Genomic DNA, 27,003 nt, shown 5'->3' with positions numbered 1-27,003 from the left:
GGATCGTAGGGCCGATAAGACTGGCAAGAGGCAGGGGATGCAGTGAATGGCCATATGCCACTGGAAGTATGCTGACATACGCCCTTAAGGCACATCACAGGTGCCTTGCTTCGTCGGTACAGAAGCCGTGAGTGTTTACCTATCGATATTACCCGCCTCCTACACCGATGAAGAGACTGACAGAAGGGAAGAAGGAAAGGGAAGGGACTGGAAGGGAAAGGGAGGAAAGGACGGTACGTCGTTGTAGAACACTATACGTCACCAATGTATCATTTACTCTTAATGCTATTTGTCCCTCTTCATGTCTGGTTCTACTGGTCTCCTCCTTCACTATATCCCATATTGTCTTCATTTTGCTACCTGATATGACTATCTTTAATATAATTGCCGTCTTCGTACTACAGTCTTTAATATTTTGCAGTATTTCTTGTAATGTATTGAACTGTATCCGATTAACAGATACAGTATTCTTTTTGTTTTACAAGATACCCCCTATTCCTTGAGTAATCCATGGCCTCTTTGTAAACTTTGCTCTAACTTTGCTCTAACCTTAGTTAATTTTGGAGGAAAACAGTGCTCAAATAAGGTAAGCACATTATCTTCAAAAGTTACATTTTACATTCATAACATGAGCACTGTAAACATTAGTCCAGTGAATGTTTCTGAGTATCCTAAAATAAGCAATTTTTGGTTTATTACCCTCTTGAGCTCATATTACAAGATTTCATGTCTTGTTCAGTATTAACATTTAACAGAAGTAACTGCATGTCATGGTCAGAGAGGCCGTTGACTATCTTGTAACACAATATTGTTCCTTGAACCTTCCTATAAAGATATTAGCAATGGCTGGCTGTGAGCAATTGGCTCCCCTAGTGGGGAACTTTACAGTAGGAATTAAGTTTAATGATAGTGTTACTAGCCCAAATAAGTTCTCACTGGGACAGCCTTTAAGGAAATCTACATCGAAACCGCCAGCAACCACTATTTCTTTGTTTTTAATTGTTTAATGGGCAAGTACAGTTTTAAGGTGGTTTATGAACACATTAGTTACCTGCAGGTGCTCGATATACACTTAAAATCATGAAGGATTTTTTGAAATTCTACTTCTGTTGCACATGCTTCCATATGTTATAGGAAAAAGTTATGAATGTCTGTTCTTAAATTTGACAGTTCCTGATGAATTTGCCAACTCCTCCTTCCTCAATTTCTGCTCTACAAAAGTAAAATGCTAACCTAAACCCAGTAACACTAAAGTTCTAAGTCAGTCTTCTTATTCTGTTAAGAGGCAGATTTTTCGGCTGCGTTTGAGGACTCTAATTCGTTTATGCAGGTAATTAATTCATAAATTTTATTTCTCAGTCCTCGAATATTTTGATGCAATAAAGATAGCTGACAGTTCACATTGACTGAGTTTAAATTGGGTAGAGTTGAAATATTTGCTTATTGTTGAAAATTCTTAACCAGTAGCTGTTTATGCTGAAGTAATAACCAAGAATTATGTTTCTTGGTTTCTTTCTCAAACTGTCATAACCTCTTAAAATTTTGTTTCTTTCTGTCCTCACTACCTTAAAAAATTGTTTCCTCAACTCTCTAACAACCGTTATTTCACACACCTGACACTGTCTCCACCTTCAACTTTTCTATTTTCCCAGCCAGTTTACCCTTCCCTTTCCTGTTTAGGTGAAGGCCATGCCTAGTATAATCCCACCTATTGAGAGAATCAACAGGAACCACACCAATGTGGGCACTGCACCCGACATAAGTAGCCATTCCAACTCCAAATTAACTGACAGAAGAGTTCAAATGAGGTCGGTCAACGCGCCCAAGAACAGATACAAACTCAACACCATTATGTTTCGATGCTGATGACGTCTTTGCAAGGTCACACTTTATACTGTACCCAGGATCTCTGTCAATACCATTACCTGGCCCACCCACTATAACCATGGTATCTCCCTTAGTGAAATCTTTGCATAGTGTTCCTAAATCCTGTCACCTGCTCCAGACCAGCTATTAAAGTGAATAACTACAGCTACCGGATTAATTTCAAGAAATAAATGAAACTGCAGAATTACAAAGCAGATGGTTCTGTTTTAGCAGCAAGGAGGGAGGGAAGGAGGTGGGAAGGAAGGGGTGGACCGAGAAGATCTTAGTGATGGAAAATTTGGCGTAAATTGGTGTTGACGTGTTGAAAATGAGGTCGTGTTGTGAAGTAACGTCCCCGCATTTATGTGAAAACTCAACAGCTTCTTCAATGTTAGTAACATTCCAAATCTCAATTCGTAACGTCTACCTATTTGAAGCCCTTTGCCGCTGGACGCCTCCAAATTTTAACGTGAAACGTAACGATGTCGGTGAGTGAGAAATAGCATACTGTAACACAGAAGACACGGTGCACACACTTAGCACCCTCTACTTCAGCATGCTAATGCCAAACCAAGGAACAGCGCTGCGACATCTGCAAAATCACACCTTGGGTCGTCGTCATCCTCCATACAGGCCCGACTTGACCCTATAATATTTTCATGTTTCCAGAACGTAAAGAAGACATTCGAGGACTTCACTTCGATAATCAAGCGGCACAAGCAGAGGTGAGGTAGTGGCTCCGCCAGCAAAGTTTAACAATGTACAGTGACGGTATCAAAAACGGGTTTCACATTAGGAGAAATGTCGGTCTCCACTGTGAATCTTAAGAAATGAATGTATAGACATGAAGAATAAATATATGTTACTACAGTTAATTCCTTAAAGCTTAAATACGTTTCACATAAACTCAGGTGTTGCTTTCCAGCACGCCCTCTTAGATGGTCCACAAAATTTTGATTCGTCCATTGTTGAAAAGATATCTAGCGCGCTCTCTCTCTCTCTCTCTCTCTCTCTCTCTCTCTCTCTCTCTCTCTCTCTCTCTGGTCTTCAACTTAACGAGGTGTATTAGAATGAAAGAAATTACGAACCAGCTACTGTAACACTTAAATCATTATTAGCAAAATGCAGAAATACTCTGCCGTACAGATTGCACCTGCACGTACGTTTGTCCTTAATGAAACTTCCTCGAACATAAAGACATCCTAATAGTGTGGCATAATGTCGAAACCTATGCCGTAAATATTCACACCACCTTCCGAACACCAAACCAAACGTACAGTTTGCTTACGCACTGTAGTCTAACACAAGATCCGATATTTGTCATCGATGATGGATCCATCCTAATCCATGCCCCCCCCCCCTCCCCCTCGCCTGTGTATATGGGGGTTAGAATAGGCCCAAGGTATTCCTGCCTGTTGTAAGAGGAGACTTAAAGGCGTCTCTCACTTTCCGGCCCTAAGAGTTCAGGTTCCATTCTATGGTGTGACCTACCACTTTCCAAATTCTACAGAAGTGCAGGCCATGTGGGGGGGAAGACTCCTTAGGTGTTGCACGAGTTAATCATAGTGCCCTTACATTCGATATCATGAATCTCTTGTCATAGCTTTGCATCTCCACCTGACATGAAACTATTTGGGCAAGGACACTTTCCGGGGTATGTCATAATCATCCAATGTCTCATTTCCTCTATTGCCCCATTGACAATACTGGATTTCTCTGCGCCCAATACCCAGTACGTTATCCAGTCGGTTGTGGTGGGGCCCATCATGTACCCATTTGGTGGTAGCCCCCCTGACAGCACAGGGCTCGCACTGCTGATTGAGCTGTAAACTCCCTCTGTATGCCAAGGAGTACATGGCTGTCTTCCTGGAGCATCAGGACTCTTGGCAACGAACATCACGCCAGAGGGCCTACGGTGTGGCTGGGTGGCGCCGGTGGGGAGAGCCCCTGATCAGAGTGGATAACATCAGTGCGGATGGCCGGCAATGAAGCGGACTAAGTCATCTCTTTCTGGTGATCGTACGGCACGATAGTTTATCCCGAAGAAACGTGCAGCGGAATTGCGACCTCTTGTTTTTTCCTCTCACAATTGCGAAAGCTATAATACTGTTCTCACCATGTGGGAACTCCAACATGCACTCTCCTTCTCGCTCCTCCGCCCCAGGACCGGATGGTGTCTACATCCAAATGTTGATGCATTTATCATACCATAGTCTGCGTTACCTTCTTCGCCTTTATAATCGAATTTGGACCGACAGTGCTTTTCCCTGTTCCGAAACCTGGAAAGGACAAACATCTCCCCTCCAGCTATCGCCCCATTTCTCTCTCGAGTAGTGTAAGTAAGGTTTAGGAGCGTATGGTGAATTGCGGTTTAGCTTGGTGGCTGGAGTCTCGCAGTCTTTTAACACCTGCCCAATGCGGTTTCCGAAAGCATCGTTCTGCAGTTGACCATCTTGTTGCTCTCTCCACTTATATAATGAACAATTTTCTCCGGAAACGCCAAACAGTAGCAATATTTTATGATCTGGAGAGAACATACGACACCTGTTGCAGGACAGGCATCATCCGCACACGGTTCTCTGGCTGCTTTCGAGGTCGGCTGCCCCTTTTTCTTCGCGAATTTGTGGCAGAGCGCACATTTAGAGTGCGGGTCAACACTACGCTCTCCCGTAATTTCTCCCAAGAAAACTTAAACGGGGTACCCCAGGGCTCAAAGGACCAGCCTTCTTAAACGACGACTTCAAGGATGTCTCGATCGCCTCCATTCTTGGAGCATCGAAACCAGCTTCCGCTTTTCTCCCAGTAAGACCGTTTGCGTTAATGTTTGGGGTCGTACGGAGTTTCTTCCACCTTCCTTACTTCTAGGACCTGTCAAGCTTCCGTTTTCGGACGTCGCTAAATTCCTGGGTCTTATGTTAGACAGAAAACTGTGCTGGTCCTCCCACGTTTCCTATCTTCCGGCTCGCTGTCTGCGATCCCTCAACACCCTCCGTGTCCTGAATGGTACCTCCTGATGAGCGGGCCGAGTGGTCCTTCTCCGCCTCTATCGCGCCTTAGTGCGCTCGAAATTGGACTATGGAAGCACAGTTTACTCCTGCGCGACAGTCTATTCTTCGTCTCGACTCTATACACCACCGTGGATTACGTTTGGTGTCTGGAGCTTTTTACACCAGCCGGAGACTGCTGAACCTCTGCTGTCCAATCGGCGAGCTGTCGTAAGTCGTTATGCTAGCCATTCGTCTTCCATGCCTGCTAATCCGGCCCATGAAATTTTTTTCGACGCCTCCTTGGATTTAGGGTATGCACACCGCTCAGGCCCTACTACCACCGGGAGTCCGCTTCCGTCAACTGCTCCATTCTCTTTCCTTCCCTTTTCCTAAAACTTTCTTGACAACTTGGGGTACAGCACCGCCTTGGCTCCGTCCCCGGACCTGCCTGCTCCGTGACCTTTGTCAGTTTCCCAAGGATGGTATCCCCTTCACTTGTTCATCGTTTCTGCTCTGTGTGCACAGATGGAGGAAGCCACGTATATTTACACTGATGGCTCAAAAACATCGGTTGGTGTAGGGAGTGCCTATATTGTTGGCGACACCCCAAATCGATTTCGGCTTCCCGAGCAGTGTTCGGTTTATACTGCGGAGCTTTACGCTGTTCTCCAGGCTGTCCACTATATTCGTCGCCATCAGCGGATACAGTATATTATATGTTCAGATTCTCTCAGCTCTCTCCTCAGTCTCCAAGCTCTCTACCCTGTCCACCCTCTGGTCCACCGCATTCAGGACTGCCTACGCTTGCTCCACTTGGGGGGCGTCTCTGTGCCGTTGCTCTGGATCCCAGGACAAGTTGGTATCCGTGGAAATGAGGCGGCCGATATAGCGGCCAAGGCTGCAGTCTCTCTTCTTCAGCCAGCTATTCGCACGATTCCCTTCGCCGATCTACAGAGTGTTTTATGTCGTCGTGTTACTCTTTTATGGCACGCACATTGGTAGACACTTCCCAATTATAAATAGCGGGACGTGAAAGGTCTTCCTTGTGCTTGGACCTCTTCCTCCCGGACGCGTCTTCGGGAGGAGGTAATTTTAACTAGACTCCGGATAGGGCACTGTCTTTTTAGCCATCGACGTCTTTTAACTGGTGATCCTCCCCCACTCTGTCCCCACTGCTCTCAGCTGTGGACGGTAAGACACCTTTTACTTGAGTGCTCCTATTTTACTCCGTTACGCGCCCGTCTACAGCTGTCGCCTGATATTGTGCATTTTAGCAGATGACACGCACTCAGCCGATGGCGTTCTCGAGTTTTAGTGCCAGTGAGATGTCAGTCATTTGAAGCTCTTTTTGGGGACAATCAACCCCTTTCTGTAGTAGTTTTTAAGCTTTCCTTCTGCTTTGTTTCTCCAATTTGAGTTTCGTTCCCATTGCTGCTGGTTTCCATTCTCGTTTTTTACGTTTTCCTAAATCACAGACCGTAGCAGTTTTGCGCCCTAGAAACAAAAAAAAACTCCTTACCAATTCCGCATCTGAGGAGGAGGAGGGGGCGACATCTTACCGTCCCTTGCGGACCTGGATTTCACTGATGATTCATACACCATAGTATTTTTAGCCGTTTCTAAGTCTTCGGCAGCAGCTGACTCTAAGGCATAACCTGCCTCCTTGGGCGCTTCATGTCTTCCCAGCCTAACAATGTCATCCTCCAGCGGAATTGCCTTATTTTCCACGACCTGGCTGATCAATGGCAACCCTTAAGCTTTACACCTCCTTTCTGCATTGCCCTTCAGAAAACCTGGCTCCTGTAAATGCAAACCTCTGCCCTCTGTGGCTGTAGGGATATTGGAAGAACTGTAGTGACTACTATAGTGTCAGGTGGAGTTCGTCTGTCCTGAAATCAGTGTGCAGTTAACTTGTGCCCCCTCAAATCCCTCTTGAAGCTGTGGCTGTCAGATATTGCGATGTAGGAAATAACTGCCTGCAACCAATATCTTCCTCCAGGGGGTGCAGTACCCCTGAACACATTGGCTGCTCTTATTGATAAACTCCCTAAACCTTTCCTACTTTTGGGAGATACTCATAACCCCTTGTGGAGTGGGACTACATCTACATTTATATTCCGCAAGCCACCCAACGGTGTGTGGCGGAGGGCACTTTCCGTGCCACTTTCATTGCCTCCCTTTTCTGTTCCAGTCGCGTATGGTTTGTGGGAAAAAAGACTGTTTGAAAGCCTTCGAGCGCGCTCGAATCTCTCTAATTTTACATTCTTGATCTCCTCGGGAGGTATAAGTAGGGGGAAGCAATATATTCGATACCTCATCCAGAAACGCACCCTCTCGAGACCTGGCGAGCAAGCTACACCGCGAAGCACAGCGCTTCTCTTGCAGAGTCTGCCACTTGAGTTTGCTAAACATCTCCGTAACGTTATCACGGTTACCAAATAACCCTGTGACGAAACGCGCCGCTCTTCATTGGATCTTCTCTATCTCCTCGGTCAACCCGATCTGGTACGGATCCCACACTGATGAGCAATACTCAAGTATAAGTCGTTACTAGCCAAGGCAGAGAAAATTTGTCACAACTCGACCTCGACCTCTGCCTCTTTCATACAGAACCCTGCATAGAATCCAGAGTGGCACAGGGCACATACTGGGCCATTGAGCTCTCGGTTTGCAGTCCTGGCCTTATCCCATCTATCCACTGGAGAGCACATAACGACCTGTGACAGTGGCCACTTCCCCATCTTCCTGTCACTGTCCCGACGTCAAGCACATGAAAGACTGCCCAGATGCGCTTTGAACATTGCAGATTGGGACGCTTTCACCTCTGCTGTCACTGTTGCATCATACCCACTTGGTCACATTGATACGGTGGCTGAGCAGGTAGCTACAACGACCGTTTCGGCGGCGGAAAACGTGATACCTCGTTTTTTAGTGTACCCCCGCAAAAGACATTACCGTGGTGGTCGCTGGAAGTCACTGAGGCAATTCAAAGGCGTCGGTGAGCTCTATAGTGGTATAAACGGCACCCTTCCATAGAGCACCTCATAGCCTTTAAAGGGCTCCGTGTCGGGATTTCGCCAGCTTACAAAAATACGGGAAAAGTGTTGGGAGAGAGATCTCTCGACCATTGCGTGCATTGTCACCTTCCAAAGTCTTAGAAAGTATCACACGAGCTTTTGGTTACCAGAACCCAACAGGTGTTCCTAGTGTTAACATAAATGACGTACTATCTACCGACGCAAACGCGACTGCCGAGCACTTTCATGAGCACTATGATCGCGCCACTGCTTCGAAAATGTACTCCCAACCTTTCGCACTCTGTAACGGTGGATCGAAGGGAAAGTCCTCTGGTTCACTACACGCCACAGTAAATCCTATAACGCCCCATTTACAGAGTGGGAGCTCCTCAGTGCTCTTGCACATAATGATCAAACATCACTTGTCCGACTACAAGTGACATCTCCTCGTGATCTTCAACTGGATCTGGTGCGATGGCGTCTTTCCATCGCACTGGCGGGGGAGAACATTCATACCAGTGCTCAAACACGGCAAAACCCCGCTTGATGTTGATAGTTATCGGCACATCAGCCTCACTAACATTATTTGTAAGCTGCTGGAACATATGGTGTCAGTTGGGTTGGGTTGGGTCCTGCAGTCATGTGGCCTACTGGTTCCGTGCCAGGGCGGTTTCCACCTGGGTCGCTCTACCACTGATAGTCTTGTTCCTCGAGTACGCTATCCGAACAGCCTTTTCCAGCCACCGACACCTTATTGCCATCTTGTTTGATTTACCTGGCGACATCATATCCTCTCCACATTATACAAGTGGTGTCTTGAAGACCCGCTCCCGATTTTTATCCAGACTTTTGTTTCGCTTCGTACTTCTCGTGTCGAAGTTGATGCCTCCCATAGTTTCCACCATACCCAGGAGAATGGGGTCCCGCAGGGCATTGTATTGAGTGTATCACTATCTTTAGTGGCTATTAATTGTCTAGCAGCAGTTGCAGGTCCGCCGGCTCACCTTCTCTGTATGCAGACCACCTCAGCAACACCAGTACTGGTGGAGCAGTACGAAATGCAGAGAGGCGCCTGAGTCTTCACAAGGTGGTCATGGACTCCAGCCCAAGGCCTCCAGTATTCGGCCGCAAAGTTGTGTTTTATGCACCTCTGACGGCGTCGTATCGTTCGTCCGGAACAATAACTGTACCTTACTAACGATGCCTCACTGTAGTGGAGACATACCGATTTGTAGGACTGGTGTTCGACGCCTGATTGACTTGGCTTCCTCACATTCGTCAGCTTAAGCGTAAGTGCTGCACATCATGTCTGCCCTCCGCTTCCTGAGCAACACCAACTGGGGTGTAGATGACCGTACGCTGGTGCAGCTCTACAGAACCCTTGTTCACTCCCGCCTTGACTGAGTGGATTCTGATTTATGGTTCGGTGGCGCCTTCAGCATTGAGTTTAATCGACAGAGTGCACCACTGTGGCGTTCACCTAGTGACAGCTTTTATGACGAGTCCGATGACCAGCGTCCTGCTGGAGGCTGGAGCCCCCTCCATTCGCAGGTTAGGCCTGCACAACTTCTGGCCAGTTACGCTGCACACGTTCTTAGTTATCTTGCGCATGCGAATTACTGTCTCCTTTTCCCACCCACGGAGGTTTATCTCCCGCATCGTCGGCCCATGTCAGGGCTTAAAACTGCAGTTCCTGTCCAATCTCTTATTTCCGAGCTCGTCCTTGCCTTTACTAAATATAATTCAGGTCCACACAAGTACACATCCATGGCTTCGCCTGGACCACTCACATGGCCCAAAGGACTCTGTTAACACCGCGGCTCTCCGCAGTCACTTCCTCTAGATTGACATGTACCGGGGCCATGAAGTGATTTACACAGACGGCTCGATGGGTGATGGTTACGTCGTCTTCGGCTATGTCCATGGAGGACATTATGAACGGCAGTCCTTGCCCGATGGCTGCAGTGTTTTCACTGCAGAGCCAGTGGCTATATCTCGTGGTTTCTAGCACATCCGTTCATGCTCTGTGGAGTAGTTTCTCCCGTGTACTGACTCCTTGAGCAGCCTACAAGCTGTCGACCAGTGCTACCTTTTCCTTTGGTAGCGACCATCCAGGAATCCATCTGTGCCCTGGAACGATCCGGTCGTTCAGTGATGTCTGAGTGGACCCCACGACACGTCGGAATCCCAGGCAACGAACTTGCGGACAGGCTACACGGAAACCTCTCATGGAGATCGGCATTCCAATAACTGATCTACGTTAATTATTACGCCGCCAGGTTTTTCGGCTTCGGGAGACGGAATGTCAGTCTTACTATGAACAACAAACTGCGTCCCATTAAGGAGACTACGAATGTGTGGCAGTCCTCCGTGCGGGCCTCTCTCGGGGACTCTGTGGCTCTGCCGGCCCCGCACTGGCCACGCTTGGGCGACCCACGGCTACCTCCAGCGCCGTCAAGACCTGCCTCAGTGTAGATGCGGCGCCCAGTTGACAGTGGCCCATAATCTGGTAAACTGTCCCACTTCAACTGCTCTGCAACGAAATATTTCGTTGCCGGACTCGTTGCCGCTAATTATATCTAACAACGCCTCATCGGCTGACTTAGTTTCACGTGTTATTCGTGAGGGTGGATTTCATCATTTGGTCTAAGTTTCGTCGCATATCCTGCGTCCCTCTGTGTCCTCCACCCTAGCGCTTTTAGGGTGGTTTAAATGTGTTGTAGAGTGGCTGGCTTCTCCCTTCTATTCTTATGATCAGCCACCCATGGCCATGTTTCGTCGTTTTAATGTCTTACACCCGTTTCTCGCGTTTGAATGGTTTTCTGCTGCTCCTTTTGTCTTGTTGCCCTTACGTTGTTCTTGTGGTTTTTCCTTTGTTTTGTGTTGTCAATCTCGCTTGTCTTAATCTAAGCCTCGTGGCATTGTTTTATTGGGAATATGGAACCGATGACCTAGCAGTTTGGTCCCTTCCGCATCCATTAACCAACCAACAAATCCATGCGCACTGTATGTCCAGGGCCTTGTGACCAATTTATGCTGCTCCCGTCATAACACTGATCGTCTCGTCCCCAGTCTGAGTCACCACACTGCCTTCTGCGCGAAGAGACTGCTGGCGTGTCAGCAGCACGCTTTGTCTGTGAACAACTGCATCCAGAGATTCACTTCTGACTAGCCCTCTGTATGTTGATGTACTACCCTCTCCCTTACTCTGCCCAGCGATTACGTAAACGCACCGCATAGTATATGCCTTCAATAAAAGCCGAAAGCTTGCACAATTTTAATGTCGCGTAGTCATTGTCTAGGGGTAGTACGGCTTTAACGGCTAAGCAGCTCGGACGTGCTGTGTGTTTACGTCTGCAGTGCGGGCCTCCTAGCCTTGTTTACTTTCTTCGGCCGACACTAACGTGGCGCTGTAGCGCGACAAAATCATGGCGAATCAGTACCGAAAATAAACATTGATATTCGCTTTTAGAAACTAATTTGCTAGTCAAGAAACATAAGATGTCGAGTGCTCTGTAAGGGACGAGACAGATTCCATAGAGGTCTGAACAGTGCAGAAACGTCCGGTCTCTATACGCTCACCGTATATAACCCTGCCGAGCCACCGCACCGCCAGACATACCGGGTAGCCACGATGAATATTAACATGATCAGCTCTCCTCCCAAGATCCAAAATAAAGAGCACCAGAAGTCATCTTTGCATTCCTGCATGAAGTTCGAACGACCAAACTATGGCTAGGCAGCGTTCTAGACACCCGTTGGTCCCACACACACTGGCAAGGCGATTTTAGTGCGTGACGGTATCGAAGCCACAGATCTTACCTCCGCTCCGCACGAGGATTAGCCAGGCACCACCAAACGATGAGGCCGGGCAAGACTCTACACCGCTGACATCGCCCACTTCTTCTAAGACAGTCCGAACACTGTCCTCGCTGGCGATTTTAATAGCGCACTTTCTCCCAGGGACCAAATTCAGCACTCGCACCTTGTCCGGAACTGGGTATGGTGGTTCACGATCAATATTTGTGCGACACGTGGGAAAAGATATACGGCGATAGTTACGGACACACAATCTTACTGTAACCTCCCTCTTACTAATCAGCCTATCCTGCTTGCGATATACAATATGACCGTGGATCGCGTGTATGCCTAACTGATCTTCTCTGATTGTATAAGGCTATCTTTCCTGAAGTGATACCGGTAAGCAGGGGGAAAGTGTACAACCGACCCTTCTGATGGAAAGTCTACAAAAAAATTAATCAACCGAACACGGCTATAATGTGGAAAACGAAAGTTTCTCTGTGCTTTCACTAACAAACAACACTGGGCAGAAAGGGGTACCACTGATAATGAATCTAAAAGTTACACTAATGAACTAAAAGGAAGTAATTAACGATCGCCAGCCCACTAGGGCAGTTTACGTTCAAAATCCTGTACAAGATGGGAAAGAAAAACATGTATTACTAAACACTAATTTAAAGTGCATATGTAATGATAAAGAAAACTGAAGTCACTCTTACAATGTGTTCGGCATTAAATTTGAAAAAGGCAATCCAGGAATGATTTGAAAATATGCAATAAAACTGAATGTAGTACTGAACTTAGTTACGTTAACAATGACTTTCAGTGACCTCAGCATGTCATCAAAGAAATTTAGAAAAAAGCAAGCACTTTTTACTTTGCCGTTACTCCGTTACTTATTTTGCGAATTGGATTTCATATTGTCAGAACTGAGTTCCTTTTTCTGACTCGAACAGAATTAAATAATGGAATACATACCATACCCAACCAAACAACCATGTGCTCCAAACTATATGTAAAATAAATAAAACTTACGCACTCTTAATTTGTACATTCCTTTAGATTTGGATTTTTTCCAGTGATAGTCTCAAACTTGAAAAAATGAAATGGTGTACTTTAGTCATATACTGAAGCCTGTTTTACAACCGTTAATTGAAAATAGACTGAGGCTAAAATTCTTAAGGGAAATTATTAATAAACTGGCTGTAACTATCCAATTTTTCTTGTGACACCCAATAAGCATTTTAGGAAAAAAGGAACAAGGATCCTCCTTGGTAACAACGTCTGAGGTCAATAAGGACACAATCGCCCTGAGTTTAACTGATTATTATTTACATAAATCTTACTAATCAAATCACGTCACATTCAGTTGTGTTGCTGGGTTAGCCGTTAACACTATACACCAATGAACAGTCTGCACTGCTGAAAAGACGAAACGGTTGCTGGAACTGCTGCTGCTGCTGTTAAAGGCGGTAGCATATTCTGGAGCCACGGATAATTATAGGAACGAGCAATCGTAATTAATTCAGCCTCTTCCACCCGTCTATTCTCCGTACTCCTGCTATAGAAATCTGGCCGGCGCGCGTACATGATGCCGCCGAAAAATGGTGCGCTGCACAGCGAGAGCGTTAACCCCACACTTCTGCACACTACAAGCGCTAGAACCCGTCTGTCGCTCTCTCCGCAAGAACCCCTTACCCCAAAGATTTTACAACGCACAAGCACTGCTATTGTTGCTAGTCGATGCAAATAAAAATTACTTTGCTTTTTTCCCAGAGCTTAAAAGTTTCACAAACACAGATAAATACAATGAAACGTCAACAGACATTCCACCTAAATGTACACATACAGTGAAGAAATGTCCTTACTTAATAAAAGAATGCATTTAAATTAAAAATATTTACATACAATTCAAAAAAAGGTTATATATCGGTAGCAGGTGCCATGTATTCTTCTTTCTCGGTGTTACGTCATTCGGCGAACCAGCGAGGTCCATGTGTGTCAAAACAGCCTTACACAGGTAGTGGTGGCTGCCGAACGATGGCCTCCGGCCTTTCCCGACCGTAGTTGCTACGTCTGCACGATGCATCTCTACACTAAAGTCTGGCATAGTAACAACCTTCGGAAGATGACACATCCAGGACCTCGACTGCGGTAGGCAAGACGCCGCAGCGTGTGCCAACTGAACATCTCCTGATACCAATCGACTTTGGCGTGGTGCCTCCTCTGCACCAAACCGGCAGTCCGCAAGACACTTAAGCAATTCCGCAAGGAAGGCTGCGTGGTACCGGCAGACCCTGGACTTCTACTATGAGGCTCTCGGGGACCTCGACACCCTGCCACCATCACCGGATAGACAACGAAAACAACACCGAATCAAAGATCACATTGTTGACGAAGCGCCGCTTAGAAGGCGCCGTAGTCCGCACGCGATGACACGACAGAATAGCGGTGCCCACCATGCATCACATTGTGGCAGATATTAGTCGAGACTGCACACAGTCACTCGCATACGACGCAAGGAAATCGCTCCCGTACGACCCAAAAAACCATATTGAAAGACATGATCATTTTAGTCAGGTTTATCAGGAAAGAGCTGTAGACGATTAGGCTACTGCGGAAGCGTTTAAAGCAGGCGACATGCAATATTGACAGGGCATGACAAGAGGAAGTCTCGTGTGAGGAGGTGAACGATGGCATGGATATAGGTGTGGTCAACTAGGCCACGGGCCCAGCGAATTACAAGTAGAGTTCTGCCGGACGCAAGGTGATATGATGCCCCACTGGATTAAATGTTCAGAGAAATCGTGTTCCGGGGACTGCACCGTACCGCGTTCCTTCGTAGGACTTCACACCAGTACAAAAGCCAGCAGGAGGGCAATCGGTAAACCGGATCGAGCAATATGGACTGGTTCCGGACAGTCTTCTGGATATAAAGTCGGCGGCGCTGGATACCAGGTGCCATCTCGGGCTTGGCGCTGTCGCCCCTCTCCAGCTAGTTACAGAAGTGAGGTATTTGGAAGTCACTTTCACACAAGGATGTGCACGGAACGGACGCGGCGAACGATCGACAGTGACAAAGATTGTAAACATGATGTGCCAGAACTTGCTTTGGGACTGGAACAAGCTGCAACACGAGGAATACCTGAACCTTTACGTGGCTAAAAACTTAGTCACTTGGCACAGGTCCTCCCCCTGTCAGTGGCCATACGTCGCAGACTCGCTATATTGCGCACACTGCGGCCTTCGGTTATTTCCTAGCCACAGGACGCGCTTTTGAAGTGCGTTATTGCACTCTCAACCTCTCCTTACGCAGTGGAGGGCAGGGACTGGTTAAGCCCTTTATATGAGAACCACGTGGAAACCTATGGACCAGTCGACACGCCTCACTCATGTCGTCTGTTGGACGTCCCGCTGGTGCCGGTGACGCAGGTCGCGTCACAGCTCTCCCATGTATCGTTATTCATTCTGGCTTACAGAATGTGGCCTCTGATCTCCCCAGAACGCGCCAACCGAAGGCGAAAGATTTCCACACTGTCCTTCCGTGGACAACTCCGCGTAAAGTGGTAGAAACAAATTACCCAACTGTCAATTGGCCACGAGTGTGATAAACAAGCCACTGCTTTCTGCCAACCACCGCTCGCGCCACGTGGTATCAAGTCACTAACAAAAAATACGCTTAGAGACACCGGATCCACGCTATTGGATTGACGGTGTCTACATTTTGGCCTGTCTCACATGTTGGTTCCTGGTGAAAATCGCTTCACGTACCTGCCGTCGTCCGTCGTTTGGCCACTGTCACAAATAACCTTAGCTTGTTACCTATGTCTTCCACCTGATATGACTGAGTCTCGCTCCCCTCTGCCCCGTTGACTGTTACTTTCCTCTTGCGAAACATCATGGGCTTACATGTTCAATGGAATTACAATAGATTAAATCTTCGGCGAAGGGGAGAAAGTGGAACTTGATTACTGGTGGTACGTACAAAACACGCACGCAGTGCAGTGTCTCATCGAAGACAGAATGACCTGAATTGCAAGCAATGACAATGAAAAGCGATTCAGGAACGCTGCATTCATGGAGGCATTGCCAATGCAGCATGAGTTTGTTGTAGATACGTTATACGGTAATGGACATAAAAAACGCCAGTGGCAGTGGACAAGTGGCTGTGCCAAGTAAGGGCAGATATCATTTTTTGTTTTTGTAAATTGATCCAAGCTACCTCGGAAGGTAAGCCCAGGAGAATTACCGGTAGCGACGTTGATTACTAACGTCTTGAATACTGGCTTCGCCACTGCTTGAATTTTGAACAAAAATAATTAGCAATGGCACTCGTAAGACGTAACCCTCGTTCTACCAACTGCCTTGTCTAAAAGCTCGGAGAATTGGTCAGAGGTTCAGGGCACTCTCTCACTGTTGGGGTGGGAAACTACCACTAAAAGGCGTAAGCAGCAGCAATGATTAACGGTATGAGGATTCAGAAGGTAATGAAAACCATTGCATTTAAGGCGAAATGCGTGTCCACTGGACAAATGATCTGTAATCAAGAAAGTCATGACTACTGCTTTGCCAAAACATTCCGAATTTGTATAGATTCACACCTCTGGGAGGCGAGGAACCGCCAACGGAAGGGAAATGTTTCAAGAGTCGTGCCGCGGACTGACAGAAGTTTGAATGTCATAGGGAGGTTGGAAACCGTGAAAACTGCAATGTTAGTGCTCAGTCTAGAAGTAGTGGGGTTTCGTGATTTCTGGTCAGACGAATGTATGGTAATATAACAGTAGGAGAAAATCGGTAACTTCACGATTCTTCATCAACACGAAGGAAGGGCGAACAGTTCAGCGGTAGGGTTGTTTCCCTCAGAATCTACAGCAAAGCAGAGCTGAGAGCTATAGTTCAGGTATACATGTAGAGAGAGAGAGAGAGAGAGAGAGAGAGAGAGAGAGAGAGAGAGAGAGAGAGAGAGAGAAATGCAGTACCTGCAGAGAAATCAAAATGTAGTTATCATTGGGAGTGGAAAGAGACTGTAAGTAAAGGAGCACAATAAACATTTATGGGAGGATATGAGATTGGTAGGACAAATGAGAGAAGAAAGATTAGGTTATGTAATAAATGTCAGCAACTAATATCGAATAGTATGCTAAAGAAACACTACAGGAAATTGTATATTTACAAAAACCGAGAAATAAAGGAAAACGTCAGATCACTTCATGGTCAGGCGCGCGCACACCAGAAACGGATCACGGATATACTGCATACCCATGAGCAGATGCAGACCCAGATCACAAATCACGAAGAAGAGAAATGGGATATCCACACAGGTCAGGGATAATCCATGAGCAAAGAACAAGAAGTAAAAAGAGGTGGAGAGGGGCTTGAAGTTCATTGAGGACATGGATACTGCAATAATGAATACCTCAGTAAGCGGTTAAGTTAGAGGACTGCACATCTCTAAAACAGGGCAGTTTAAGTTGGAAATGACGACATACGTAGGAAGAAGGTAATTACGAAGAAATTGCGGGTAACAGAGGAAATGCTACAGTTGATTGGCTGAAGAAAAATTCAGAAAAACAGAAATCATCCACGAATGAAATAAATAGCAATTGTAAGGAAGGTAGGGCGAAACGGCTGCATGAAAAATGTGAAGAATTCGAAAATGAATACATCGTCGGAAAGATCTGCTCAGCATATAAGAACTAAAAGGATGGGGAAGTAATATAGTGCCAAGGGAATTACACTAGCAAAGGCAGAGGAGCGGATAGGTCGAAAGGTTATATCGAAGGCCTGTTAGAGAGGAAGGGCTTCCAAATCACGTGATTGAAGAAGAAACAAAAGTTCATACGGCAGATACCAACGAGCTTGTATTAAAATCAGTTTTTCAGATATTGGATGAATTACGAGTAAAATAGGGTAGGAGACATAATACTTCTATAATTGCGGGAAGGAAACACAGGACCAATCAGGATGGTGTGTAGAAGGTGTGAGAGACGGCAGATACACTATCAGACATCCGGAAAACATCCACACAATACAGAAAATAGCAAAGCCGACATGCGGGAGAATTAGCACACAACCAGCGTAACATCTCATGTAGCAAAGCTCTGACAATGTGCAGAAAAACAGGAAAGGATTGAGGCACCAGAGAGGAAGTCACGACGTTGCAGTTAATGGAAGCGAAACTTAAGAAAAATAAACATGTTCATAGAATTTATCGATCTGGAATAAGCGTTAGAAAACATCTGGCCCGAAATGTTCGAAATCCTGACAATAATAGAGGTAAGCAATAAAGAAAAGATGGGTAATATAGAACATGGACTGGAATGGTGGGGGGAAAATAAGACTGGTAGACTAAGAACGAAGTGCCTGGGTTAAAAGGGGTGTACAGCTGGAATGTAGACTTTGACACCTTACTGTTCAGTCTGCACATCGAAGAAGCAATAAGGAGGAAATAAAAGTAATGTTAAAGAATGAGATTAAAATACAGGCTGAAAGTATATCAATGGCCAGATTCGCTGAAGGCTTTACTTCTCTCTGTGAAGGTTGAAGAATTACAGGATGTGCTGAATGGAATAAACAGTTTGAGTACAGAATATGGATTTAGAGTAAATAAAGACAAAAGTAATGAAGTAGGAAAAATGAGAATAGTGTTAAATTTCTCAGGATTGGTGGTGATAATGTATATGAAATTACGGAGCTGGGCTACTTATGCAGCAAGATAATCAATGATGGACAGAGCAATGAGGACGTCAAAACAGATAAGCATTGGCGAAAAGGGAATTAGTGACCAGAGAAGACCGCTAGTATCAAACATAAGAATTTGAGAACGAAATAATTGATTTGCGTTTGGAACTGGAGCAGAAGAGCGTTTATTTCAGATGGAGTGCTACAGCTAAATGTTGTAAATCACACTGATAAGGTAAGGATTGAGATTCTCTGCAGAATGAGGAAAGGAATACGTAGAAAACAAGAACAAGAGGGAAAAGAATGATAAGACATGAGAAGACTGCAAGGAAAACTTCTATGGTACCACAGGAAACTGTAGAGGAAAATGGAGATTTGAATACATCCAGGAAATAATTGAAGAATATAGTTAAAAATGCTATTCTCAGATGGAAAGGTTGGCACAGGAGAGCAATTCATGGCGGACCCCATCGAACGAGTCACTCTGATGACTCTGTAATGCCCACCTACCCCCTCCAAGGAAGAGCAGTTCTTTTGTCAGTTTGCTCGTGGAGCAGATGGGGCCCTGAGCTATTGCAGCTCTTTACTCCTTTCTGTGCTGCATTTCCTTCACTGTATCCCTCCCTCATACTCGATCCTTCCTTGTTATCCCCTCCTTCCCGTCTCTCGGTTCTCTACTTTGTCCACCTAGCTGTCCACTTGGCTCTGTGCATTCCTTGCTGTTCTCTTGCCTCCTGTTTCATTCTTTTTGGTCCCCATTATTGTATTGTGAGCCACTGAGCCATTTGGGAGAACTACCTTTCTTCTGCACGTTGGATTCACCCCTCCCCCCTTCTTGCTCCTCTTCCTCGCTGTAGTCTCCATCCACCAAGCTACATCACCAGCACGTGTAGCCAGTCCCCTGTCGTGGGGCTGTTACGCATCCATCTGGTTGACCTACTGATATTTGAGCTTCTTGCTTCCCCATTTATGCCAAGCAGTGGTTGATTGTCACCCTGGAGCATTGGAATGCTTGGAAATGGCCACTGTGCCAGTTGGTCATTGTTGTGGCTGGGTGACACCCTTGGGGAGAGCCCCTGATCAGAGTGGGTGGTATTAGGGTGGATGCTTGCACATGAAGTGTATCAAACTGCAAACCTCTGCCTGTTGCCAAATGGCTGTGTCTTAGAGTGCTGCTGGATCCTTGAAAGCTGCTTCATATGACCTTGCAGCCTTCTCTTCGTTGGCTACTCTCTTGCAGGATGGCCAGGGTCGCTGTCCTGGGATGAAACACTTTCCCTGCTATCTGGTCTGTATTAGAATGAACAGGGACACATATATGTGCACACGCAGTTTTTTTTAGAATATCAAGGACAAGTTCGGCGAAGTAGTTTCCCAGTAAGATGCAGTGGGGCTCCCTGTTGAGCAAAGGTTCTTCTGCCACCTAATCTGCAGCCCTTCATGGTTGCGATCGTCTTGGTGTCGTCGTGGTGTCTGTTCCCTTAAACAGTCTCTGAATATCACCCAGGGAGTGACTTCCCATATACCTCATATCACCAACTTCTGAACACTGGGCTAGTCTGGAGCAATGCAGAATTTATTTTGTTAGACGTGTTAAGAAAGGTCCTAAATACAACATCAATACTGGCTAGACATAGAATGGGGAGATAGATAGATAGATAGATAGATAGATAGATAGATAGATAGATAGATAGATAGATAGATAGATAGATAGATAGATATAGAGATAGATAGATAGATAGATAGATAGATAGATAGATAGATATAGAGATAGATAGATAGATATAGAGATAGATAGATAGATATAGAGATAGATAGATAGATATAGAGATAGATACACACGCTCCCAGAGAAGATCAAGGTTGCGTGTCAGTGCGAAGTGAAGCTGTGTCCCCCACCTCATGAACCCTCTGTGTGGGTGGCGAGTGGACACTGCTGTATTACGTCACCATCGTGTAAATTGTCATGATGGCCATCCTCCACACTCACCAGATCGCCCAGATTACAAGAAATAAAAGATAAGATCCAAGAGTGTAAATCACTCGATCGTCCCTCTTACTAGGCTTGTGAAAAAGATTGACTCCCCTCAATGTCGATGTACAAGGTGCATTAAAGTTCTAAGGCCTCAGATTTTTTTCTAATTAACTACTCACCGGAAATCGATGAAACTGGCGTTACTTCTCGACGTAATCGCCCTGCGGACGTATACATTTCTCACAACGCTAACGCCATGATTCCATGACAGCGGCGAAGGCCTCTTTAGGAGTCTGTTTTGACCACTGGAAAATCGCTGAGGCAATAGCAGCATGGCTGGTGAATGTGCGGCCACGGAGAGTCTTTCATTGTTGGAAAAAGCCAAAAGTTACCAGCAGCCAGGTCAGGTGAGTAGGGAGCATGAGGAATCACTTCAAAGTTATCAAGAAGAAACTGTTGCGTAACGTTAGCTCGATGTGCGGGTGCGTTGTCTTGGTGAAACAGCACACGCGCAGCCCTTCCCGGACGTTTTTGTTGCAGTGCAGGAACGAATTTGTTCTTCAAAACATGTTCGCAGTATGCACCTGTTACGGTAGTGCCCTCTGGAACGCAATGGGTAAGGAGTACGCCATCGCTGTCCCAGAACACGGACACCATTTTTTCAGCACTGGCGGTTACCCGAAATTTTTTAGGTGGCAGTGAATCTGTGTGCTTCCATTGAGCTGACTGGCGCTTTGTTTCTGGATTGAAAAATGGCATCCACGTCTCATCCATTGTCACAACCGACGAAAAGAACGTCCCATTCATGCTGTCGTTGCGCGTCAACATTGCTTGGCAACGTGCCACACGGGCAGCCATGTGGTCGTCCGTCAGCATTCGTGGCACCCACCTGGATGACACTTTTCGCATTTTCAGGTCGTCATGCAAGACTGTGTGCACAGAACCCACAGAAATGCCAATTCTGGAGGCGATCTGTTCAACAGTCATTCGGCGATCCCCCAAAACAATTCTCTCCACTCTCTCGATCATGTTGTCAGACCGGCTTGCGTGAGCCTGAGGTTTTTTCGGTTTGTTGCCACACGATGTTCTGCCTTCATTAAACTGTCGCACCCACGAACGCACTTTTGACACATCCATAACTCCATCACCACATGTCTCCTTCAACTGTCGATGAATTTCAATTGGTTTCACACCACGCAAATTCAGAAAACGAATGATTGCACGCTGTTCAAGTAAGGAAAACGTCGCCATTTTATGTGTTTAAAACAGTTCTCATTCTCGCCGCTGGCGGTAAAATTCCATCTGCCGTACGGTGCTGCCATCTCTGGGACGTGTTGACAATGAATGCGGCCTCATTTTAAAATAATGCGCATCTTTCTATCTCTTTCCAGTCCGGAGAAAAAAATCGGAGGCCTTAAAACTTGAATGCACCTCGTATTCTACATTCGCCTCTGTTACATAGTTTCCTTTCCAGCCCCCTCACCTCTCCCAGTCTGCTCTCCCCTTTCCCCGCATTTCCCTTTCCTCCCACCAGCAGCTCCTACCCCTTCCCCTCAAGGAACTCTTCCAATGAAGAATAATTCCTCTTCCGACTCCTGCTAGGGATGGGGCTCCGTCTCAGAATACCGATCCCCTGCATTCTCTAGACAGAAAGCATGCAATCTTAGGTTGGACGAGGTACCCACACTAAGGGGGCCTCAATGCCACCTGCTCTCTATCCGATCTGGAAAAAGCTGCCACCTCCTTAAATAAAAAAACACTCCCATTAGGGAGAAGCAGCGGCGGCGGCAGCAGCAGCAGCAGCAGCAGCAGCAGCAGCCCAAGTCAAAAGACAGTTTCCCCAGCATTCCATGGGGCTTCACGACCGCCTCACTCTAAGAGAAAGTTCTTATGGATGTCACCCTATCCTCGTGACTAGTACTGACCAGATGATGTGATCGCACCTCAGCTTCTTAACGGGTAGCGTGGACTCGCGGCACAAAATCCACTGAAATTAAAACTGATACTACCATCACCTACTGGAAATAAAAGAACTTCTTCCTTCTTATTCTCTGTTCTGTTTTCAAGATATGCACTTCAGTGATAACTCTCAAGCGTTTTGTTGTTATCGGGCGTTCTGTCGGATCCTTGCGGGCCCCGAGATAGGATGTGGAGTAGTCTGCACTTCAGTTCACACTGATGTCATTTGTGACTGGATCCCCATTTATACCAACCTGAAATCAATAGTGTAATAATACGAACGACCCCAAGAAACACCATTTGCAACATCTACCTCCCACCAGGTAGGCCACTTGCTTATGCTGAACAATCTACTTAAAAACCACTCCTACCCCCATTCTCCTCCTTCAGGACTTCAGTACCCACCACCCACTGTGAGGAAGTGTCACTTCAATCAGTAGGGGTTTCCTAATTGACCAACTACTTACAGACCTCGATTTCTCTCTCCTCAATGTTTTCTCACCTGCTTCAGTGCCACTCACAGCAGCTTTCCTGCTATCCACCTCGTGATCTCTTCCCCTGCTCTCATGGCTTCCCTGCATTGGTCATCCCATGATGCTCTTTTCACATTGACGACTTTCCAGTGAATCTGTTGTCACCCTGCTACCGCCAGGCACAGGCCTCTGTTGGGCATTCTGAAGGGCCAATTGGCCTTCATGTGTCTGCTGTGCACTTAAGACACCTCCCTTTTGGACAAAATTGATGCAGTCGGGCAAGACGTTTCTGCCACTACTCTTCTTCCTGCTGCCATTGCTTTCCCTTTATCCATGTCCTGCCCCCCTTGTCGTTGACTGGTGCTTCAGTGGACCAAGGATATAGCAGTCGTTGTTCAGGACCGCCGACGAGCACTGCAGTCGTTTAACCACCACTCTTCTCAGACCAACTTTGTCTCTTTTAAGCGTCTCGGTGCTAAGGCTCACTATCTTATTAAGCAGAGTAAAATGGAACGCTGGGTGGGCTACATCTCTTCCCTGGGAACCTATGCCTCATCGTAGGTTTGGTCCACACTCTGGAACCTTATGGGCTGCCAGCGATAGTAAACTGTCCAGGGTCTTACCCTCCAAGGAGCTCTGTGCTCTGATCAGTAGGTTCTTGTAGAACACGTCACGACCGGCGTACTCTTCCTATCCTGCTACCTTTCTCCAGCCGAAATGCCAAGCTGAATGGACTCCCCTCTGTTTCAACCAGCACCATGCTGAACCCTGTAATGAACCCTTCACTGAAAGGGAATTCTTGCAGGCTCTTGCCTCTTTGTGACACAGCTGCAGCCCTGGATTCCATCCACAACCACATGATCCAACATGGGGACCTCCTTCAGAGGCAACATCTCCTCAGGGTTTTCAACCGCGTTTGACTTTGGGTGCTTCCTCGTCTCAATGACGAGACAGTACAGTTATTACAACCTTAAGCCCTGGAAGAACCCAACGTCTCTAGACAGCTACCACCTGATTGGTCTGATAAATGTACTCAGAGAATAGTATCCCACTGGGTTCTGTGTAAAGGGTCACACTCTTCCTCATAGCAATCAATGGGCTTGTAACCTCTGTTGGGCCAGTGGTTACCCCAACGTTGTACGTAGACGAGATTCTTACATCTCGTGCTGCTCCAACTCTGTAGCATCTGCTGAGCGCCAGCTCAAAGGTCCCATCTGAGGGGGCTCTGCGTGGGCCATCTCCCATGGCTTCCAGTTTTCTCCCACCAAAATGCAGGGTGTGCATTTTTGACGTCGACTCACAGTACACACCGCTCAAGATCTTTATTTAGGTGACCAGCAGTTACGTTTGTTTGGCCTTATTTTTGATAAAAAGCTGATGGGGAAAAATAGTGGTCTCTGCCTCCTGTCCCATACATTTGATACATTGTAGGAAGCCGACTGTACCTGTCTCCATCTTTACTACGCTCTAGCCTTGTCCAGACTAGATCACGGTAGTCAGGTTTATGGCTCAGTGGCTCCTTCTACGCTGCAAATACTTGACCCTGTTCACCATTGTGGGGTGTTCCTAGCTATTGGTGCCTTTCGCGATAATTCCGTTCGGTCTTAGCAGAAGTAGGGTTTACCCTTCTGCGAATAAGACAAAGGCTACTCTTGGTTTCTTACGCAATTACTATATGCCACATTCGCAAATTCCCTGACCATCCCGCGTACCCTGCCCTTTGTGCAAGCTAGGGACGTCTTCGTCCCGACAATCGTCCAAAGGTGGGATCGACGACGATTGTAATGCCTCACTGCCGTCTGTCGGAATCTCCACTCACTGGAATGTGTCCTATGTATTTCCTCCCACAATTCTCTTCTTTCCAAGTAACCGCTTTTTTCAGTATTGTGACGTATGACATCGTAACATTGGCAAAACATATAGAAAAATTATTATTGCGTAAGTATATTCATAAAATAAATGTAGCAGCTCATTAATAATTCTCTATATCCTCAGGATGTGAATGACTACCTACCTTCTTACCAGGCGCCGGCAACAAATTGGCTGAATGACGTTGCACAAATGAACTTCACGGGATTTGAATTGTTGACATGGGTGCCAGAGAACCACGCATTCTCTGTTTTCAACTCTCTAGAGGAACTGAAAGGTATGTGAGATTAAATACAATTAAAAAAACTTACTTTCTGCTAGTCCTTCCATTTTTGTTCGTCGCGGCGATAAAACGCCATGTGACCAACCAGTCTCGATATGTAATGTCTCTATGGTGGGTTGAGAGTAAATTTCACTTTCTCATGTCAGCACCTTCTCTTTTGCACGGACTATGTTGAGTACACCCTTTAGAGTTGCCCACTTTCTTTCGACTGCTGAAATTGGTATGAAAAGGGGCAGTGATTAAATAGAGGGTCAGGTGAACATACAACCTAGCAGAACCTAAAGGTCAAACACGTCCAAGGAGTGGTTACACATTCCACCATTTATCACCTTTTGTCGTACTTCACTGCAGACTTGTTACATTTTCCCGAGTTTCACATAATTGAGATTTTAATTGGAAATTGTTCTTACCAAATACAACTAAATTCACTTGTTGTTGATGGCCTCCAAATAGAGGAAAGAGTTCTTATGTGAAGTTAGTCAGCAAGGTTCACATGCGTGCACAGTAAAGCTAGATGAGAATACAAACGAACCATCCCACACAGTCGCTAAATTTCAATCTGAAAGTGCCCTAGCTATAGGAAATAAAGTATTAAAACATTAGAAATATACGTATATAGATACAGTCCTCCAGCAGTTTATTGTACATAGACGATACTCAGGAGGCGGAAGACAATTAATATAAATGAGGTGCCAGTTCTTTCAGATGACTGAAAGACACAACACATATAATAGACAGGCTGGCCAATGATCCACACGCTCGAAGTCATAAAGGAAACTTCGAAGCTCCGCGAGTAATGATGGACAGGAGCACTACGTCAGTAGTGTGTGGACAAGTTCAGAATTTGGATCTGATGGGGAGGGGGGTTAGGGTAGTATGTGCAGTTGCGAAGGTCACTGGCCGGATGGCTTAGTGGTCACAGCATCTGCCTAGTGAGGAAGAGACCCAGGTTTGTATCCCAGTCTGGCACAAAGTTTCAAATTTCCCCATTGATGTAAACCATTGCCCACTAGCAGTTAACCGCCAGTAATTCCTTTGTAACTTTATTGATAGAAATTGTTAGCAACGCTTTTCGAACGGTGGAACATTGAATGTCCAACCATTGACAGATCTTACACTGCTAGAGGATCGCAAATTGTATGCAGCATTCTCAGAAATGGCAACACTAACTTAAACAATTCGCGGCGCAATTGGCCATTGGCCTCTCCAAAGAGCAATTCCCAAATCACCAGTTAATTCGAACTGGAGGTTAACGTTCGGCTCCAGTGTGGAAAGAGGACCTCTCCATACTCCGTAGAGGCATAAATATCTGCAAAGAACAGCAGTACTATTGCTGCTGTTCTGATAAGGCAGCTTTAACTGATGGACTGCTCGCTTTGTCCAGATCCGTATTGACTGACGGCAATTATAATCAGTCCTACGTTGCCGTACCAGTACTGGCGCCTGATGGCAAGTCAAGGCACTAACATTACTAACAATACAAATCCTTAATTTAATTGTCCAGGATGGTTATAATTAAATAGATAATGAAGAGACTCTGCGTATAACCTACGAGAGTCGTAATCTTCATATGTATTTAACAATGGATGGGATACAAATAGGTAAGGTGTAAAATGTGTGGTGTAAAAGGCCTGGACAGGCTTCGGGACTGACTGCAACTAGAGTATGGCTTTTCGTTCATCGCACCCCAAGAGATGAGTAGCCCCATCACCCTGGCCGCCTTGTAGCCCTGACAGCATTTCCCGGTACTATCTTCATAGCAGGCTGAGTGGACGTGGAGGGACTGGAACGTGTAAAAATCCATGATCCTACATGGGACTTCAAGCTCTTTAAGCACTCTACCACGACCCCTATGTTACAGGGTCAAATGAAATGTAGAATACGAAAGACCATCGAAGATGTTTCTTGTACTTACGACGACAGATATGATTATTTTATAGGCAGGAAGTCAAGGGTTGCATCAAGCCTGGAACGTAAACATTGTACGCAATTAACAAAATAGCCCCTCATGCGAAAGCACATGTCGAGAAATCATTGGAAAAGTGGGGCCAAAATTACCACAAAAGACAAAATTACAGAAGTTTAAATACAAA

The 27,003-nt window shown here is 46.1% G+C and overlaps 1 protein-coding gene across 1 annotated transcript in view; it reads left to right on the top strand.

The window, feature by feature from the left end:
• Positions 1–27,003, top strand: part of LOC126146027 (juvenile hormone acid O-methyltransferase-like) — a 93,716-nt gene that overhangs the window by 55,955 nt on the left and 10,758 nt on the right. The window contains exon 4 of the mRNA XM_049915595.1: positions 24,754–24,904. Coding sequence (XP_049771552.1) covers positions 24,754–24,904 — 151 coding nt within the window. The remainder of the gene's footprint in view (positions 1–24,753; positions 24,905–27,003) is intronic.

The sequence above is a fragment of the Schistocerca cancellata genome, chromosome 2 (assembly GCF_023864275.1).
Source record: "Schistocerca cancellata isolate TAMUIC-IGC-003103 chromosome 2, iqSchCanc2.1, whole genome shotgun sequence".
NCBI classification, from domain to species: Eukaryota; Metazoa; Arthropoda; class Insecta; order Orthoptera; family Acrididae; genus Schistocerca; species Schistocerca cancellata.
Note: the sequence above shows the minus strand (reverse complement) of the source record. Positions and strands in the feature narration are given on the sequence as shown.